At 43.5% G+C, this 16,712-nt stretch overlaps 1 protein-coding gene across 1 annotated transcript; it reads left to right on the top strand.

Annotated features, from left to right (window-relative positions):
- Positions 1-13,648: 13,648 nt before the first annotated feature.
- On the top strand, positions 13,649-15,578 carry LOC127310358 (uncharacterized). Its single transcript, XM_051341040.1, has 2 exons — positions 13,649-13,878; positions 15,020-15,578. The coding sequence occupies exons 1-2, from the start codon at positions 13,649-13,651 to the stop codon at positions 15,576-15,578; spliced, it is 789 nt and encodes a 262-aa protein (XP_051197000.1).
- Positions 15,579-16,712: the final 1,134 nt, after the last annotated feature.

The following is a 16,712-nucleotide window of genomic DNA, read 5'->3' on the forward strand; positions in this document are numbered from 1 at the left end:
CGCCTTTCAGCTAGACGCAGAAAGTGTAAATCAAGTATTATCAAGAGATCAAGCATCAACATCATAATTTGTTCTAATAATAGAATCAAAAGGTAACTTCATTCTCTTTCTAGGGAAGTGTTCCATACCTTTCTTAAGAGAGAATTCATACTTAATATTCCCTTCCTTCATATCAATAATAGCACCAACAGTTCGAAGAAAGGGTCTTCCCAAAATAATAGGACAGGATGCATTGCATTCAATATCCAAGACAACAAAATCAACGGGGACAAGGTTATTGTTAAACGTAATGTGAACATTGTCAATCCTCCCCAAAGGTTTCTTTATAGAATTATCAGCGAGATTAACATCCAAATAACAATATTTCAATGGTGGCAAGTCAAGCATATCATAGAGTTTCTTAGGCATAACAGAAATACTTGCCCCAAGATCACATAAAGCATTACAATCAAAATCATTGACCTTCTTTTTAATGATAGGCTCCCAACCATCTTCCAACTTCCTAGGAATAGAAGTTTCAAGTTTTAATTTCTCTTCTCCAGCTTTTATGAGAGCATTTGTAATATGTTTTGTAAAGGCCAAGTTTATAGCACTAGCATTAGGACTTCTAGCAAGTGTTTGCAAGAACTTAATAACTTCAGAGATATGACAATCATCAAAATCTAAACCATTATGATTTCAAACAATGGGATCATTATCCCCAATATTCTGAAAAATTTCAGCACTTTTATCACAAACAGTTTCAGCAGTTTCAGGCAATTTTGCACGCTTTGTATTAGGAGTAGAAACATTGCCAACACCAATTATTTTACCATTGATAGTAGGAGGTTTAGCAACATGTGAAGCATCAACATTACTAGCCACCTAGCATGCAATTCAGCCATCAATCTAATATTGTCATTAATTCAAACTTGTATAGCGTTTGCTGTAGCAAATGACTTAATATCTTTATGTTCATTAGGCATAACTTTCAATTTTAAAAGATCAACATCAGCAGCAAGACTATCAACCTTAGAAGCAAGAACATCAATTTTACCAAGCTTTTCTTCAACAGATTTGTTAAAAGCAGTTTGTGTACTAATAAATTCTTTAAGCATGACTTCAAGACCAGAGGGTACACTCCTACTATTGTTGTAAGAATTACCATAAGAATTACCATAACCATTACTATTATTAGAAGGATATGGCCTATAGTTGTTACCAAAATTATTCCTATAAGCATTATTGTTGAAATTATTATTTTTAATGAAGTTCACATCAACATGCTCTTCTTGAGCAACCAATGAAGCTAAAGGAACATTATTAGGATCAACATTAGATCTACCATTAACAAGTATAGACATAATAACATCAATCTTATCACTCAAGGAGGAGGTTTCTTCAACAGAATTTACCTTCTTACCTTGTGGAGTCCTTTCAGTGTGCCATTAAGAGTAGTTGATCATCATATCATCAAGAAACTTTGTTGCGGCACCCAAAGTGATGGACATAAAAGTACCTCCAGCAGCTGAATCCAATAGGTTCCTTGAAGAAAAATTCAATCTTGCATAAAAGGTTTGGATGATCATCCAAGTAGTTAGTAGATGGGTAGGGCAATTCTTTACCAAAGATTTCATTCTTTCCCATGCTTGGGCAACATGTTCATTATCCAATTGTTTAAAATTCATTATGCTAGTTCTCAAAGATATAATTTTAGCAGGAGGATAATATCTACCAATGAAAGCATCTTTACATTTAGTCCATGAATCAATACTATTCTTAGGCAAAGATAGCAACCAATCTTTAGCTCTTCCTCTTAAGGAGAAAGGAAACAATTTCAGTTTTATAATGTCTCCATCTACATCCTTATACTTTTGCATTTCACAAAGTTCAATAAAATTATTAAGATGGGCAGCAGCATCATCAGTACTAACACCAGAAAATTGCTCTCTCATAACAAGATTTAGTAAAGCAGGTTTAATTTCATAAAATTCCGCTGTAGCAGCAGGTGGAGCAATAGGTGTGCATATGAAATCATTATTATTTGTGCTAGTAAAGTCACACAACTTAGTGTTCTCAGGAGTATTCATTTTAACAGTAGTAAAAATAAGTAAAGCGAACTAAATTAAGTAAAGTAAAACAAGTAACTAATTTTTTTGTGTTTTTAATATAAAGAAAGCAAACAAGACAGAAAATAAAATAAAGTAAAGCAAGACAATAAACAAAGTAAAGAGATTGGATGTGAGAGACTCCCCTTGCAGCGTGTCTTGATCTCCCCGGCAATGGCGCCAGAAAAAGAGCTTGATAACGCGTGAAGCACACGTCCGTTGGGAACCCCAAGAGGAAGGTGTGATGCGTACAGCAGCAAGTTTTCCCTCAGTAAGAAACCAAGGTTATCGAACCAGTAGGAGATGAAGGCCACGTGAAGGTTGTTGGTGAAGGAGTGTAGTGCGGCGCAACACCAGGGATTCCGGCGCCAACGTGGAACCTGCACAACACAATCAAAATACTTTGCCCCAACTTAACAGTGAGGTTGTCAATCTCACCAACTTGCTGTAAACAAAAAGATTAAACTTATGGTGTGGATAATGATGTTTGTTTGCAAAGAACAACAGAGAACAATGATTGCAGTAGATTGTATTTCAGATGTAAAAGAATGGACCGGGGTCCATAGTTCACTAGTGGTGTCTCTCCAATAAGAAATAGCATGTTGGGTGAACGAATTACAGTTGGGCAATTGACAAATAGAGAGGGCATAACAATACACATACATATCATGATGACTAATATGAGATTTACTTAGGGCATTACGACAAAGAACATAGAACGCTATCCAGCATGCGTCTATGCCTAAAAAGTCCACCTTCGGGTTAGCATCTGCACCCCTTCCAGTATTAAGTTGCAAACAACAGACAATTGCAGTAAGTACTGTGCGTAATGTAAACAATACAAATATCTTTAGACAAAGCATCGTTGTTTTATCCCTAGTGGCAACAGCACATCCATAACCTTAGAACTTTCTGTCACTGTCCCAGATTCAATGGAGGCATGAACCCACTATCGAGCATAAATACTCCCTCTTGGAGTTACAAGTATCAACTTGGCCAGAGCCTCTACTAGCAACGGAGAGCATGCAAGATCATAAACAACACATATATGATAGATCAATAATCAACTTGACATAGTATTCCATATTCATCGGATCCCAACAAACACAACATGTAGCATTACCATTAGATGATCTTGATCATGATAGGCAGCTCACAAGATCTAAACATGATAGCACAAGAGGAGAAGACAACCATCTAGCTACTGCTATGGACCCATAGTCCAAGGATGAACTACTCACGCATCAGTCCGGAGGCGGGCATGGTGATGTAGAGTCCTCCGGTGATGATTCCCCTCTTCGGTAGGGTGCCAGAGGCGATCTCCTGAATCCCTCGAGATGGGATTGGCGACGGCGGCGTCTCTGGAACTTTTCTTCGTATCGTGGCTCTCGGTAATAGGGTTTTCGCGACAGAGAGAATAAATAGGCGAAGGGGCAGAGTCGGAGGAGTCCCGAGGTGGGGTCCCCACCTGGCGGCGCGGCCAAGGGGTGGCCCGCGCCCCCCTATGGTGTGGGCTCCTCCTGGCCCCCCTTTGTCTCTCCTTCGGACTCCGTGAAGCCCCTGGAAAAATAGGAATGTGGCCTTTTGTTTCATCCAATTTCGAGAATATTTCCTATGTAAGATTTCTGAAACCAAAAACAGCAGAAAACAGGAACTGGCGCTTCGGCATCTTGTTAATAGGTTAGTGCCGGAAAATGCATCAGAATGATATAAAGTGTATATAAAACATGTGAGTATTGTCATAAAACTAGCATGGAACTGATACGTCTCCGACGTATCGATAATTTCTTATGTTCCATGCCACATTATTGATGATATCTACATGTTTTATGCATACTTTATGTCATATTTATGCATTTTCCGGCACTAACCTATTAACGAGATGCCGAAGAGCCGCTTTGTTTTTGCTTTTTCTTTCAGAAATCCTAGTAAGGAAATATTCTCGGAATTGGACGAAATCAAGGCCCAGGGGCCTATTTTCACACGAAGCTTCCAGAAGACCGAAGATGATACGAAGTGGGGCCACGAGCTGGCGACATAGTAGGGCAGCGCGGCCCAGCCCTTGGCCGCGCCGGCCTAGCATGTGGGGCCCTCATGTGGCCCCCTAACGTATCTCCTCCGCCTACTTATAGCCTTCATCGCGAAACCCCCAGTACCGAGAGCCACGATACGGAAAACCTTCCAGAGACGCCGCCGCCGCCAATCCCATCTCAGGGGATTCAGGAGATCGCCTCCGGCACCCTGCCGGAGAGGGGAATCATCTCCCGGAGGACTCTTCACCGCCATGGTCGCCTCCGGAGTGATGAGTGAGTAGTTCACCCCTGGACTATGGGTCCATAGCAGTAGCTAGATGGTCGTCTTCTCCTCATTATGCTTCATTGTCGGGTCTTTGTGAGCTGCCTAACATGATCAAGATCATCTATCTGTAATGCTATATGTTGTGTTTGTTGGGATCCGATGGATAGAGAATACTATGCTATGTTGATTATCAATCTATTACCTATGTGTTGTTTATGATCTTGCATGCTCTCCGTTATTAGTAGAGGCTCTGGCCAAGTTTTTACTCTTAACTCCAAGAGGGAGTATTTATGCTCGATAGTGGGTTCATGCCTCCATTAAATCTGGGACGATGTGAGAAAGTTCTAAGGTTGTGGATGTGCTGTTGCCACTAGGGATAAAACATCGATGCTATGTCCGAGGATGTAGTTATTGATTACATTACGCACCATACTTAATGCAATTGTCTGTTGTTTTCAGCTTAATACTGGAAGGGGTTCGGATGATAACCTGAAGGTGGACTTTTTAGGCATAGATGCATGCTGGATAGCGGTCTATGTACTTTGTCGTAATGCCCAATTAAATCTCACAATATTCATCATATCATGTATGTGCATTGTCATGCCCTCTCTATTTGTCAATTGCCCAACTGTAATTTGTTCACCCAACATGCTTATTCTTATGGGAGAGACACCTCTAGTGAACTGTGGACCCCGGTCCATTCTTTTAATCGAATACAATCTACTGCAATACTTGTTCTACTGTTTTCTGCAAACAATCATCATCCACACTATACATCTAATCCTTTGTTACAGCAAGCCGGTGAGATTGACAACCTCACTGTTTCGTTGGGGTAAAGTACTTTGGTTGTGTTGTGCAGGTTCCACGTTGGCGCCGGAATCCCTGGTGTTGCGCCGCACTACATCTCGCCGCCGTCAACCTTCAACGTGCTTCTTGGCTCCTACTGGTTCGATAAACCTTGGTTTCTTACTGAGGGAAAACTTGCCGCTGTACGCATCACACCTTCCTCTTGGGGTTCCCAACGGTCGCGTGCTGTACGCGTATCAAGACTGTTTTCTGGCGCCGTTGCCGGGGAGATCAAGAAACGCTGCAAGGGGAGTCTCCACATTCCAATCTCTTTACTTTGTTTTTGTCTTGCTTTATTTTATTTACTACTTTGTTTGCTGCATTAAATCAAAATACAAAAAAATTAGTTGCTAGTTTTACTTTACTTACTATCTTGTTTGCATTCTCCATATTAAAAACACAAAAAAAAATTTAGTTACTTGCATTTACTTTATCTAGTTTGCTTTATTTACTGTTGCTAAAATGGGTACTCCTGAAAATACTAAGTTGTGTGACTTCACAACAACAAATAATAATGATTTCTTATGCACACCTATTGCTCCACCTGCTACTACAGCAGAATTCTTTGAAATTAAACCTGCTTTACTGAATCTTGTTATGCGAGAGCAATTTTCTGGTGTTAGTTCTGATGATGCTGCTGCCCATCTCAATAATTTTGTTGAATTATGTGAAATGCAAAAGTATAAGGATGTAGATGGTGACATTATAAAATTAAAATTGTTACCTTTCTCATTAAGAGGAAGAGCTAAAGATTGGTTGCTATCTCTGCCTAAGAATAGTATTGATTCATGGACTAAATGCAAGGATGCTTTTATTGGTAGATATTATCCCCCTGCTAAAATTATATCTTTGAGGAGTAGCATAATGAATTTTAAACAATTGGATAATGAGCATGTTGCACAAGCATGGGAAAGAATGAAATCTTTGGTTAAAAATTGCCCAACCCATGGACTGACTACTTGGATGATCATCCAAACCTTTTATGCAGGACTGAATTTTTCTTCACGGAACCTATTGGATTCTGCTGCTGGAGGTACCTTTATGTCCATCACTCTTGGCGAAGCAACAAATCTTCTTGATAATATGATGATTAATTACTCTGAATGGCACACGGAAAGAGCTCCACAAGGTAAGAAGGTAAATTCTGTCGAAGAAACCTCTTCCTTGAGTGATAAGATTGATGCTATTATGTCTATGCTTGTGAATGATAGGACTAATGTTGATCCTAATAATGTTCCGTTAGCTTCATTGGTTGCTCAAGAAGAACATGTTGATGTAAACTACATTAAAAATAATAATTTCAACAACAATGCTTATCGGAACAATTCTAGTAACAACTATAGGCCATATCCTTATAATAATGGCAACGGCTATGGTAATTCTTATGGAAATTCTTACAACAATAATAGGAACACACCCCCTGGACTTGAAGCCATGCTTAAATAATTTATTAGTACACAAACTGCTTTTAACAAATCTGTTGAAGAAAAGCTTGGGAAAATTGATATACTTGCTTCTAAAGTCGATAGTCTTGCTGCTGATGTTGATCTTTTGAAATCGAAAGTTATGCCTAATGAAAATCATAATAATAAGATTGTTACTACAGCAAATGCCATCCAAGTTAGAATTAATGAGAATATAAGATTGATGGCCGAATTGCGTGCTAGGTGGGAAAGAGAAGAAAATGAAAAAGAAGATAATATAGCTAAAGTTTGGACTATTACCACCACTAGTAATGCTAATGCTCCACATGTTGCTGCACCTCCTACTATTAATGGTAAAAGAATTTGTGTTAGCAATGTTTCCACTTCTAATGCAAAGCGTGAGAAACTGCCTGAAACTGCTAAAACTGCTGAAACTGCATGTGATAAAACTGCTGAATTTTTTTCCAACAATGGGGATAATGATCCCATTGCTTTAGATTATAATGGTTTGGATTTTGATGATTGCCACATCTCTAAAGTTATAAAGTTCTTACAAAACCTTGCTAAGAGTCCTAATGCTAGTGCTATAAATTTGGCTTTCACGAAACATATTACAAATGCTCTCATAAAAGCTAGAGAAGAGAAATTAAATCGCGAAACTTCTATTCCTAGGAAGTTAGAGGATGGTTGGGAGCCCATCATTAAGATGAAGGTCAATTATTTTGATTGTAATGCTTTATGTGATCTTGGTGCAAGTATTTCCGTTATGCCTAGAAAGATCTATAATATGCTTGACTTGCCACCATTGAAAAATTGTTATTTGGATGTTAATCTTGCTGATAATTCTACAAAGAAACCTTTGGGGAGAGTTGATAATGTTCGCATTACCGTTAACAATAACCTTGTCCCCGTTGATTTTGTTGTCTTGGATATTGAATGCAATGCATCTTGTCCCATTATATTGAGAAGACCTTTTCTTCGAACTGTTGGTGATATTATTGATATGAAGGAAGGTAATATTAAATATCAATTTCCTCTCAAGAAAGGTATGGAACACTTCCCTAGAAAGAGAATGAAGTTAATTTTTGATTCTATCATTAGAACAAATTATGATGTTAATGCTTCGTCTCTTGATAATACTTGATACACACTTTCTGCGCCTAGCTGAAAGACGTTAAAGAAAAGCGCTTATGGGAGACAACCCATGTTTTTACTACAGTACTTTTATTTTATATTTGAGTCTTGGAGGTTGTTACTACTGTAGCAACCTCTCATTATCTTAGTTTTGTGCATTGTTGTGCCAAGTAAAGTCTTTGATAGTAAGGTTCATACTAGATTTGGATTACTGCACAGAAACAGATTTCTTTGCTGTCAAGAATCTGGGTCTAATTCTCTGTAGGTAACTCAGAAAATTATGCCAATTTACGTGAGTGATCCTCAGATATGTACGCAACTTTCATTCAATTTGAGCATTTTCATTTGAGCAAGTCTGGTGCCTCTTAGAAACTCGTCTTTACAAACTGTTCTGTTTTGACAGATTCTGCCTTTTATTTCGCATTGCTTGTTTTGCTATGCTTGATGGATTTTTCGATTCCATTAACTTTCAGTAGCTTTGTGCAATGTTCAGAAGTGTTAAGAATGATTGTGTCACCTCTGAACATGTAAATTTTGATTGTGCACTAACCCTCTAATGAGTTGTTTTGAGTTTGGTGTGGAGGAAGTTTTCAAGGATCAAGAGAGGGAGATGATACAACATGATCAAGGAGAGTGAAAGCTCTAAGCTTGGGGATGCCCCGGTGGTTCACCCCTGCATATATCAAGAATACTCAAGCGTCTAAGCTTGGGGATTCCCAAGGCATCCCCTTCTTCATCGACAACATTATCAGGTTCCTCTAGTGAAACTATATTTTTATTCCATCACATCTTATGTATTTTGCTTGGAGCGTCTGTTTGTTTTTATTTTTTGTTTTGTTTGAATAAAATGGATCCTAGCATTCATTGTGTGGGAGAGAGACACGCTCCGCTGTTGCATATGGACAAATATGTCCTTAGGCTTTACTCATAGTGTTCATGGCGAAGGTTGAATCTTCTTCGTTAAATTGTTATATGGTTGGAAACGGAAATGATACATGTAGTAATTCTAAAATGTCTTGGATAATGTGATACTTGGCAATTGTTGTGCTCATGATTAAGCTCTTGCATCATATACTTTGCACCTATTAATGAAGAAATACATAGAGCTTGCTAAAATTTGGTTTGCATAATTGGTCTCTCTAAGGTCTAGATAATTTCTAGTAAAGAGTTTGAACAACAAGGAAGACGGTGTAGAGTCTTATAATGTTTACAATATGACTTTTATGTGAGTTTTGCTGCACCGGTTCATCCTTGTGTTTGTTTCAAATAAACCTTGCAAGCCTAAACCTTGTATCGAGAGGGATTACTTCTCATGCATCCAAATCCTTGAGCCAACCACTATGCCATTTGTGTCCACCATACCTACCTACAACATGGTATTTCTCCGCCATTCCAAAGTAAATTGCTTGAGTTCTACCTTTAAATTTCTATCCTCTACCTTTGCAATATATAGCTCATGGGACAAATAGCCTAAAAAACTATGTGGTGTTGAATATGTACTTATGCACTTTATCTCTTATTAAGTTGCTTGTTGTGCGATAACCATGTTCCTGGGGACGCCATCAACTACTCTTTGTTGAATATCATGTGAGTTGCTATGCATGTCCGTCTTGTCTGAAGTAAGGGAGATTTACCGCTAGAATGGTTAGAGCATGCATAATGTTAGAGAAGAACATTGGGCCGCTAACTAAAGCCATGATCCATGGTGGAAGTTTCAGTTTTGAACAAATATCTTCAATCTCATATGAGAAAATTAATAATTGTTGAATGCTTATGCATAAAAGAGGAGTCCATTATCTGTTGTCTATGTTGTCCCGGTATGGATGTCTAAGTTGAGAATAATCAATAGCGAGAAATCCGATGCGAGTTTTCTCCTTAGACCGTTGTACAGGCGGCATAGAGGTACCCCTTTCTGACACTTGGTTAAAACATATGCATCGCAATGATAATCCAGGTAATCCGAGCTAATTAGGACAAGGTGCGGGCACTATTAGTATACTATGCATGAGGCTTGCAACTTGTAGGATATAATTTACATAACACATATGCTTTATTACTACCATTGACAAAATTGTTTCTATGTTTTCAAAACCAAAGCTCTAGCACAAATATAGCAATCAATGCTTCCCTCTGCGAAGTGGCCCTTCTTTTACTTTTATGTTGAGTCAGTTCACCTATTTCTCTCCATCTCAAGAAGCAAACACTTGTGTGAACTGTGCATTGATTCCTACATACTTGCATATTGCACTTGTTATATTACTCTATGTTGACAATATCCATGAGATATACATGTTACAAGTTGAAAGCAACCGCTGAAACTTAATCTTCCTTTGTGTTGCTTCAATACCTTTACTTTGAATTATTGCTTTATGAGTTAACTCTTATGCAAGACTTATTGATGCTTGTCTTGAAGTACTATTCATAAAAAGTCTTTGCTATATGATTCATTTGTTTACTCATGTCATTTACCATTGTTTTGATCGCTGCATTCATTACATATGCTTACAATAGTATGATCAAGGTTATGATGGCATGTCACTCCAGAAATTATCTTTGTTATCGTTTACCTGCTCGGGACGAGCATAAACTAAGCTTGGGGATGCTGATACATCTCCGACGTATCGATAATTTCTTATGTTCCATGCCACATTATTGATGATATCTACATGTTTTATGCATACTTTATGTCATATTTATGCATTTTCCGGCACTAACCTATTAACGAGATGCCGAAGAGCCGATCATTGTTTTCACTGCTTTTGGTTTCAGAAATCCTAGTAAGGAAATATTCTCGGAATTGGACGAAATCAACGCCCAGGGGCCTATTTTCACACGAAGCTTCCAGAAGACCGAAGATGATACGAAGTGGGGCCACGAGCTGGCGACATAGTAGGGCGGCACGGCCCAGCCCTTGGCCGCGCCGGCCTAGCATGTGGGGCCCTCGTGTGGCACCCTGACGTATCTCCTCCGCCTACTTATAGCCTTCGTCGCGAAACCCCAGTACCGAGAGCCACGATACGGAAAACCTTCCAGAGACGCCGCCGCCGCCAATCCCATCTCGGGGGATTCAGGAGATCGCCTCCGGCACCCTGCCGGAGAGGGGAATCATCTCCCGAAGGACTCTTCACCGCCATGGTCGCCTCCGGAGTGATGAGTGAGTAGTTCACCCCTGGACTATGGGTCCATAGCAGTAGCTAGATGGTCGTCTTCTCCTCATTATGCTTCATTGTCGGGTCTTGTGAGCTGCCTAACATGATCAAGATCATCTATCTGTAATGATATATGTTGTGTTTGTTGGGATCCGATGGATAGAGAATACTATGCTATGTTGATTATCAATCTATTACCTATGTGTTGTTTATGATCTTGCATGCTCTCCGTTATTAGTAGAGGCTCTGGCCAAGTTTTTACTCTTAACTCCAAGAGGGAGTATTTATGCTCGATAGTGGGTTCATGCCTCCATTAAATCTGGGACAGTGACAGAAAGTTCTAAGGTTGTGGATGTGCTGTTGCCACTAGGGATAAAACATCGATGCTATGTCCGAGGATGTAGTTATTGATTACATTACGCACCATACTTAATGCAATTATCTGTTGTTTTCAACTTAATACTGGAAGGGGTTCGGATGATAACCTGAAGGTGGACTTTTTAGGCATAGATGCATGCTGGATAGCGGTCTATGTACTTTGTCGTAATGCCCAATTAAATCTCACAATATTCATCATATCATGTATGTGCATTGTCATGCCCTCTCTATTTGTCAATTGCCCAACTGTAATTTGTTCACCCAACATGCTTATTCTTATGGGAGAGACACCTCTAGTGAACTGTGGACCCCGGTCCATTCTTTTAATCGAATACAATCTACTGCAATACTTGTTCTACTATTTTCTGCAAACAATCATCATCCACACTATACATCTAATCCTTTGTTACAGCAAGCCGGTGAGATTGACAACCTCACTGTTTCGTTGGGGCAAAGTACTTTGGTTGCGTTGTGCAGGTTCCACGTTGGCGCCGGAATCCCTGGTGTTGCGCCGCACTACATCTCGCCGCCATCAACCTTCAACGTGCTTCTTGGCTCCTACTGGTTCGAAAAACCTTGGTTTCTTACTGAGGGAAAACTTGCCGCTGTACGCATCACACCTTCCTCTTGGGGTTCCCAACGGTCGCGTGCTGTACGCGTATCAGGAACATAAGAAATTATAGATACGTTTGAGTTGTATCATCCTGCCACCGCCACCACCACCATCGGGTATGAGGCCCAGCTCGCGGCCGTTGTCGCTCCTACCGTGGAGTAGGCTCATGTCTTGGACGCTCCGGTGGTCCTGTAGCCCGCGGCGGCGACGAAGAAGGGGAAACCCGAGCTCACAGTGGAGCAGAGGGCGATCGAGAGCAAGAAGCGAGCCGACCGGCGCACGGCGCACAAACAACGGAAGAAGGAGGCCGCTGTCGTGGAGGAGCAGCAGAGGGCGGCCGAGTAGCTCCTCCAACTCCAAACGGAGGCGAAGGCTAAGGCCATGGAAGAACATGCCATGCTCTTTTACGGCCACGCCGCGCTAGCTCAGCAAATGATCATCCCGGGCGCCGGCACGGCCTCGGCGGGAAGCTCCGCTGCGTCCGTGACCCAACCCCTTCCTCCAAGGTCAACAGCCCCACCGACTGCCCCGTTTGGGTACACGCCCTGCGCACAGGAAATGGTGGCGCCGTCGGGGCGGTACTTGTATCCGACATGGGATGGGTCACCGGAGGAGGGCGAGTCCATGAAGGGGTCGTCGCCTTCGTCCATTGACCTCAACCGTGCACCGGCGGCGCACTCCAAGGCCCCTAAGCACCTGGGAGCATCAGCGATGACCGGTGCCCGCAACCTGTTTGACGATTTGTCGGGCGAGCGCGCGCTGCCATCTATGTAGGCGGCGTCCACCATGCAGGCCCCTCCGTCTTACCCGCCGACGATGCCGACCACCATGCCATATCTATCGACCAAGCAGGCTCCCCCGCCACCTCGCATTGACATAGAGGAGGACACCACTGGCCATCTCGGCACCATGAACATTGACGAGGAGCCGTTGTTCGTTGACGAGCTCACACAAGCCGCACTGCACAAGCTCGAGGTCACCGGCTTAGCAAAAGAACCAGCAACTACACGCAGCTGGAGGACAGAATGCTCATCGATGCATGGTTGACCTTTGAGCAAGGCCCATTGACAGGTGCCGAGCAGAAGGGGGCCGCATTCTGGCGTCGGATCCATGACTACTTCCATGAACATCGCCGGTACGAAGAGGAGCGATTTGACAACGACCGCAACAAGTTCTCCCTCCAAAAGAGGTGGGGAACAATTCAAACATAATGCAACAAGTTCCAGGTGGCGTATGATCACGTGAAGCGGATTCTCGTTAGTGGCATCGGCGTCAAGGACTTGGTATGATTCTTAACCTCAACTTGTTCATTCGTTATTTGCACATATGTTTGTCATTGTTGTCTCGCTTTGCTCTAGGTGTGGCAAGCTTTGGATTTCTTCAAAAATGCGAATGAAGGAAAGTCCTTTGCCTTCCTCATTGTTGGAAGGAACTCGAGGGCACCCCCAAGTTCCAGGAGGGATACGAGGGGTACATGGCGACCTTGACTGGCAACAAGACTTCCAAAGAAGCCACGGTCATTGACCTGGATGGTGGCCAGCCTTGCGGTAGCTCCGCTTCTCGTGCAAGCCATCCACAAGGCCACAAGGCAACCAAGGCCAACTTGAAGCGTGATACTTCGGCCATGCATTTGGTCGACACTTTGAAGAAGATGTATGTTGCAAAGAGGTGTGCACGGACAAGGGGGATGAGAGGAGGCGCCGGGAGAAGGAAGATGACATGAAGACCTACTTCGATGTCCAAAAGAGGAAGCTTGAGATTGAAGAGGTGAAGGCCAAGACGAAGGCTAGGGAAATTGAGCTCAAAGAGAAAGAATTGGAGCTCATTGCAGTGGCAAGGGCCAAAGAGGTGGAGTTGAAGGAGAAGGAAGTTGAGCTGAAACGGCAAGCCGAGAACCACATGATCATGAACGCCGACTTGACTGCCATGAACGAGGTGAAGAGAGCTTGGTTCGAGAAGAGGCAGAAGGAGATCCTAGAGCGCACAAATTGAGTTGACAATCTCAATTTGTAATTTTTATATTTGTTCAAACTATGACACATTTTGTTTCTTCATCATGCTCACATTTTATTTGATATTATTCTATATTTTTTAGGTATTATTTATAAGTATGTGTGGCCAAATGACCTATTTCCCAAAGAAATAGATCAAATGGGCAAATGGGTGGCCACTGCGTGCGACCCAAACGGGCACGCGTACACGGACGCTGTCCGTGTTGTTATAAACGCGACAAGCAAATAACGAAAAACGATAAAATAAAAAGCGGCGGAGACACGAGATTTAACCTGGAAAACCCCTTCCAACACAGAAGGGGAAAAAACCACGGCCGTCAGTCATCAAAACTTCACTATATCGGAGAGTGTTTACAAACGTCCTGGGTTATCTTATAATCTGATAAACCCTAGCCGAAGGCTTACAAGATGTGTTGGCAACGATCCGTAGCGCGGGGCTGCCGCCCCTCGCACCCCCTTCGCAAGCCTACCGGCGACGGGTCTCGCTCCGCTCGTCAGAAGTTAGCCTCCCTTTAGTATATATGAATTTGGATCACAATATAACACGCGTGTCCACCTAAATAGTCCAAAACGCACCGTCCAACACGTCCGTTTAGGTTGCTACGTTGGAGATGCCCTCACTCCTTCTGCAATCTCCATTTCCCTTCTTTCTACTAAACAATTTTTTGTAGGGTCCCCTGCACGTGTGCTCGAAAGAGTAATCCTTTCTGTGTCGGCGACACAGTGTCGCTTTCCACCGTGCCGTATCATTTGCCATGCTATCGTTAACAATAGGCTAATGGCCGGCGGTTGAAAGTTGACCAGAGAATCGGGAGCTCAAAATATTTGATTCGTCAAAGAAACACCGAACTTATCTTCCGCGCGCCAGGCAGCTACAGGCGGCCGCGGCCGTGCTCGATCTCTAGCACCATGCTCTAATTCTCGAGCTCAAACGCAGACTATTTCTTGCCGCTCAGATCACCACAATTCCCACAAGGCAATCTGTGCAGCTCCAGTAAAACTTCATCACATACAATTTCACAGGGCTAGGCTACTGCCAACGCTAGCTGCTAGTGATCATGTCTAACCTGTTGGCGAGGCTCCCGATATGGTTCCGCGGAGATAACGGCCAGCGTGGAGCGTGGTACGGCGTCGCGGTGTCCTTCGTATCAATGCTCGTCTTCTGCGTGCTCGTCGCCACCGTCAGCGTCTGGAAGGCGTTCGTGTTCGCCGGTCTGGCGTTGGTTGCCTTCGGGATCGTAGAGTGCCTTAGGCCGACGGGCGGCACCGGCGACGAGCAGGAGGCTAGGGCGGGCGCTCCACCGCGGGCGTGGAAGTTCGGGCTCGGGAAGAGCACGATCGACGCGCTGCCCACGTACGCATACACGCCCAGTGGCGCCGAGGGAGGCGGCGACCTCGAGTCCGGGAGCGGCGAGCTGTGCTCCGTGTGTCTGGAGGAGCTTGAGGACGGCGAGATGGTCCGGCAGCTACCAGCGTGCAAGCACCTCTTCCATGTGGAGTGCATCGACATGTGGCTGCACTCTCACACCACGTGCCCTATTTGCCGCTGCGACCTGTCGCCACCGAGGACGATTACTGCAAAATTGGCGGCTGTAGAGACGGAACTGCCGGCTGATGATGCTTTGCCGCCTGTGTAGTCGCTAGTACAACAGCGTATACATATTTTGCTTGTAGGCATGGTACTTTTTTGCGAGTCATGTCGGATGTAGGAGTAGGGTAACATTTCTTCGTGTCATATTTTTGTACATTATTCCCATAGATCAACTTTTTAAAACCAGCGTTCAAGTTACCAATTGATTTTCCTCAGCATTTCTAATCTCTTAACTTTTTTTTTCGAAATGGAAGCATAGCCCAAGCCTATGCATCCAAAAGATGTGCACATCTTTTTTTATTACATTATTTACAAAGTTTTATAAGGGAGATACAAAGATCAAATCGAAGCCACCTTTCTAGCGACAACTCGCTATACCTACAAGAGCGATGAAGGGGGTGACCATGAACATGGCAGTACCTAATAATCCACCAAGCACATCTTCTAAAACCAAATGCCTTCCCAAGCCGCCCATTAGCGGGTGAGAAGCATAACCAGTCAAGCAGACCCTCAGCGCACGCCATTGCACACGCCGCAGAAATCGCTACCCATGTCTTTCTTGAACCCATCCCCAAGAGGGATCACCGCATTGACCTCGCCAGGACTGCCATCGACGCTACCATGCCGCATGACAGCACCACTGTCCTGCGCGCGTTCATCATCCCGCATCCAACAACGATACCATGTTGTTTGACGCCGCCGAGACTCACCATCGTCGATGCGGTAGATGAACACCACACCACCGCAGCCCACCACTGTCCAGCAGCTGCTCCAAAATCAATGCCCCAAGAGGTAGAACGACGCAGATCGTCCGATCCGGGAGACCCAGATCTAGGGTTTCCCCTGGAGCAGCACGAGTGAGTAGACGCAGAGTGCGACTGCGATGCCTTCAAGAAGGTTACGGTATGTGACGTCACCATCGCCCGCCACGAGCAGGGTCGGAGCACGGTTTTCACCGGCTGCCGCACATCCCCAACTCGCTGCTAGGACTAGATGTGAGATCGGGAGATCGCCACAACAAGCCCCAATCCGGCCGACCACCTTCGACGGAGAAGATGGATAGCAACTGCCATGCCTAAGCTGCTGCCCTAGGATTCCTCATGACACAAGAGAGGCCCAGTAGCGCCTCACCACCGACGTAGCAATGCCATAGACCAGCGAAGCCGCCGCCTGCAGATCG

This window comes from Lolium perenne, chromosome 6 (assembly GCF_019359855.2).
Source record: "Lolium perenne isolate Kyuss_39 chromosome 6, Kyuss_2.0, whole genome shotgun sequence".
Lineage (NCBI taxonomy): Eukaryota > Viridiplantae > Streptophyta > Magnoliopsida > Poales > Poaceae > Lolium > Lolium perenne.

Coding starts and splice junctions, on each gene's coding strand:
- LOC127310358 (XM_051341040.1), top strand. CDS start 13,649: ATGAAGACCTACTTCGATGTCCAAAAGAGGAAGCTTGAGATTGAAGAG. Junction 13,879..15,019: donor AACGAGGTGAAGAGAGCTTG/GTTCGAGAAGAG, acceptor CCTGTTGGCGAG/GCTCCCGATATGGTTCCGCG.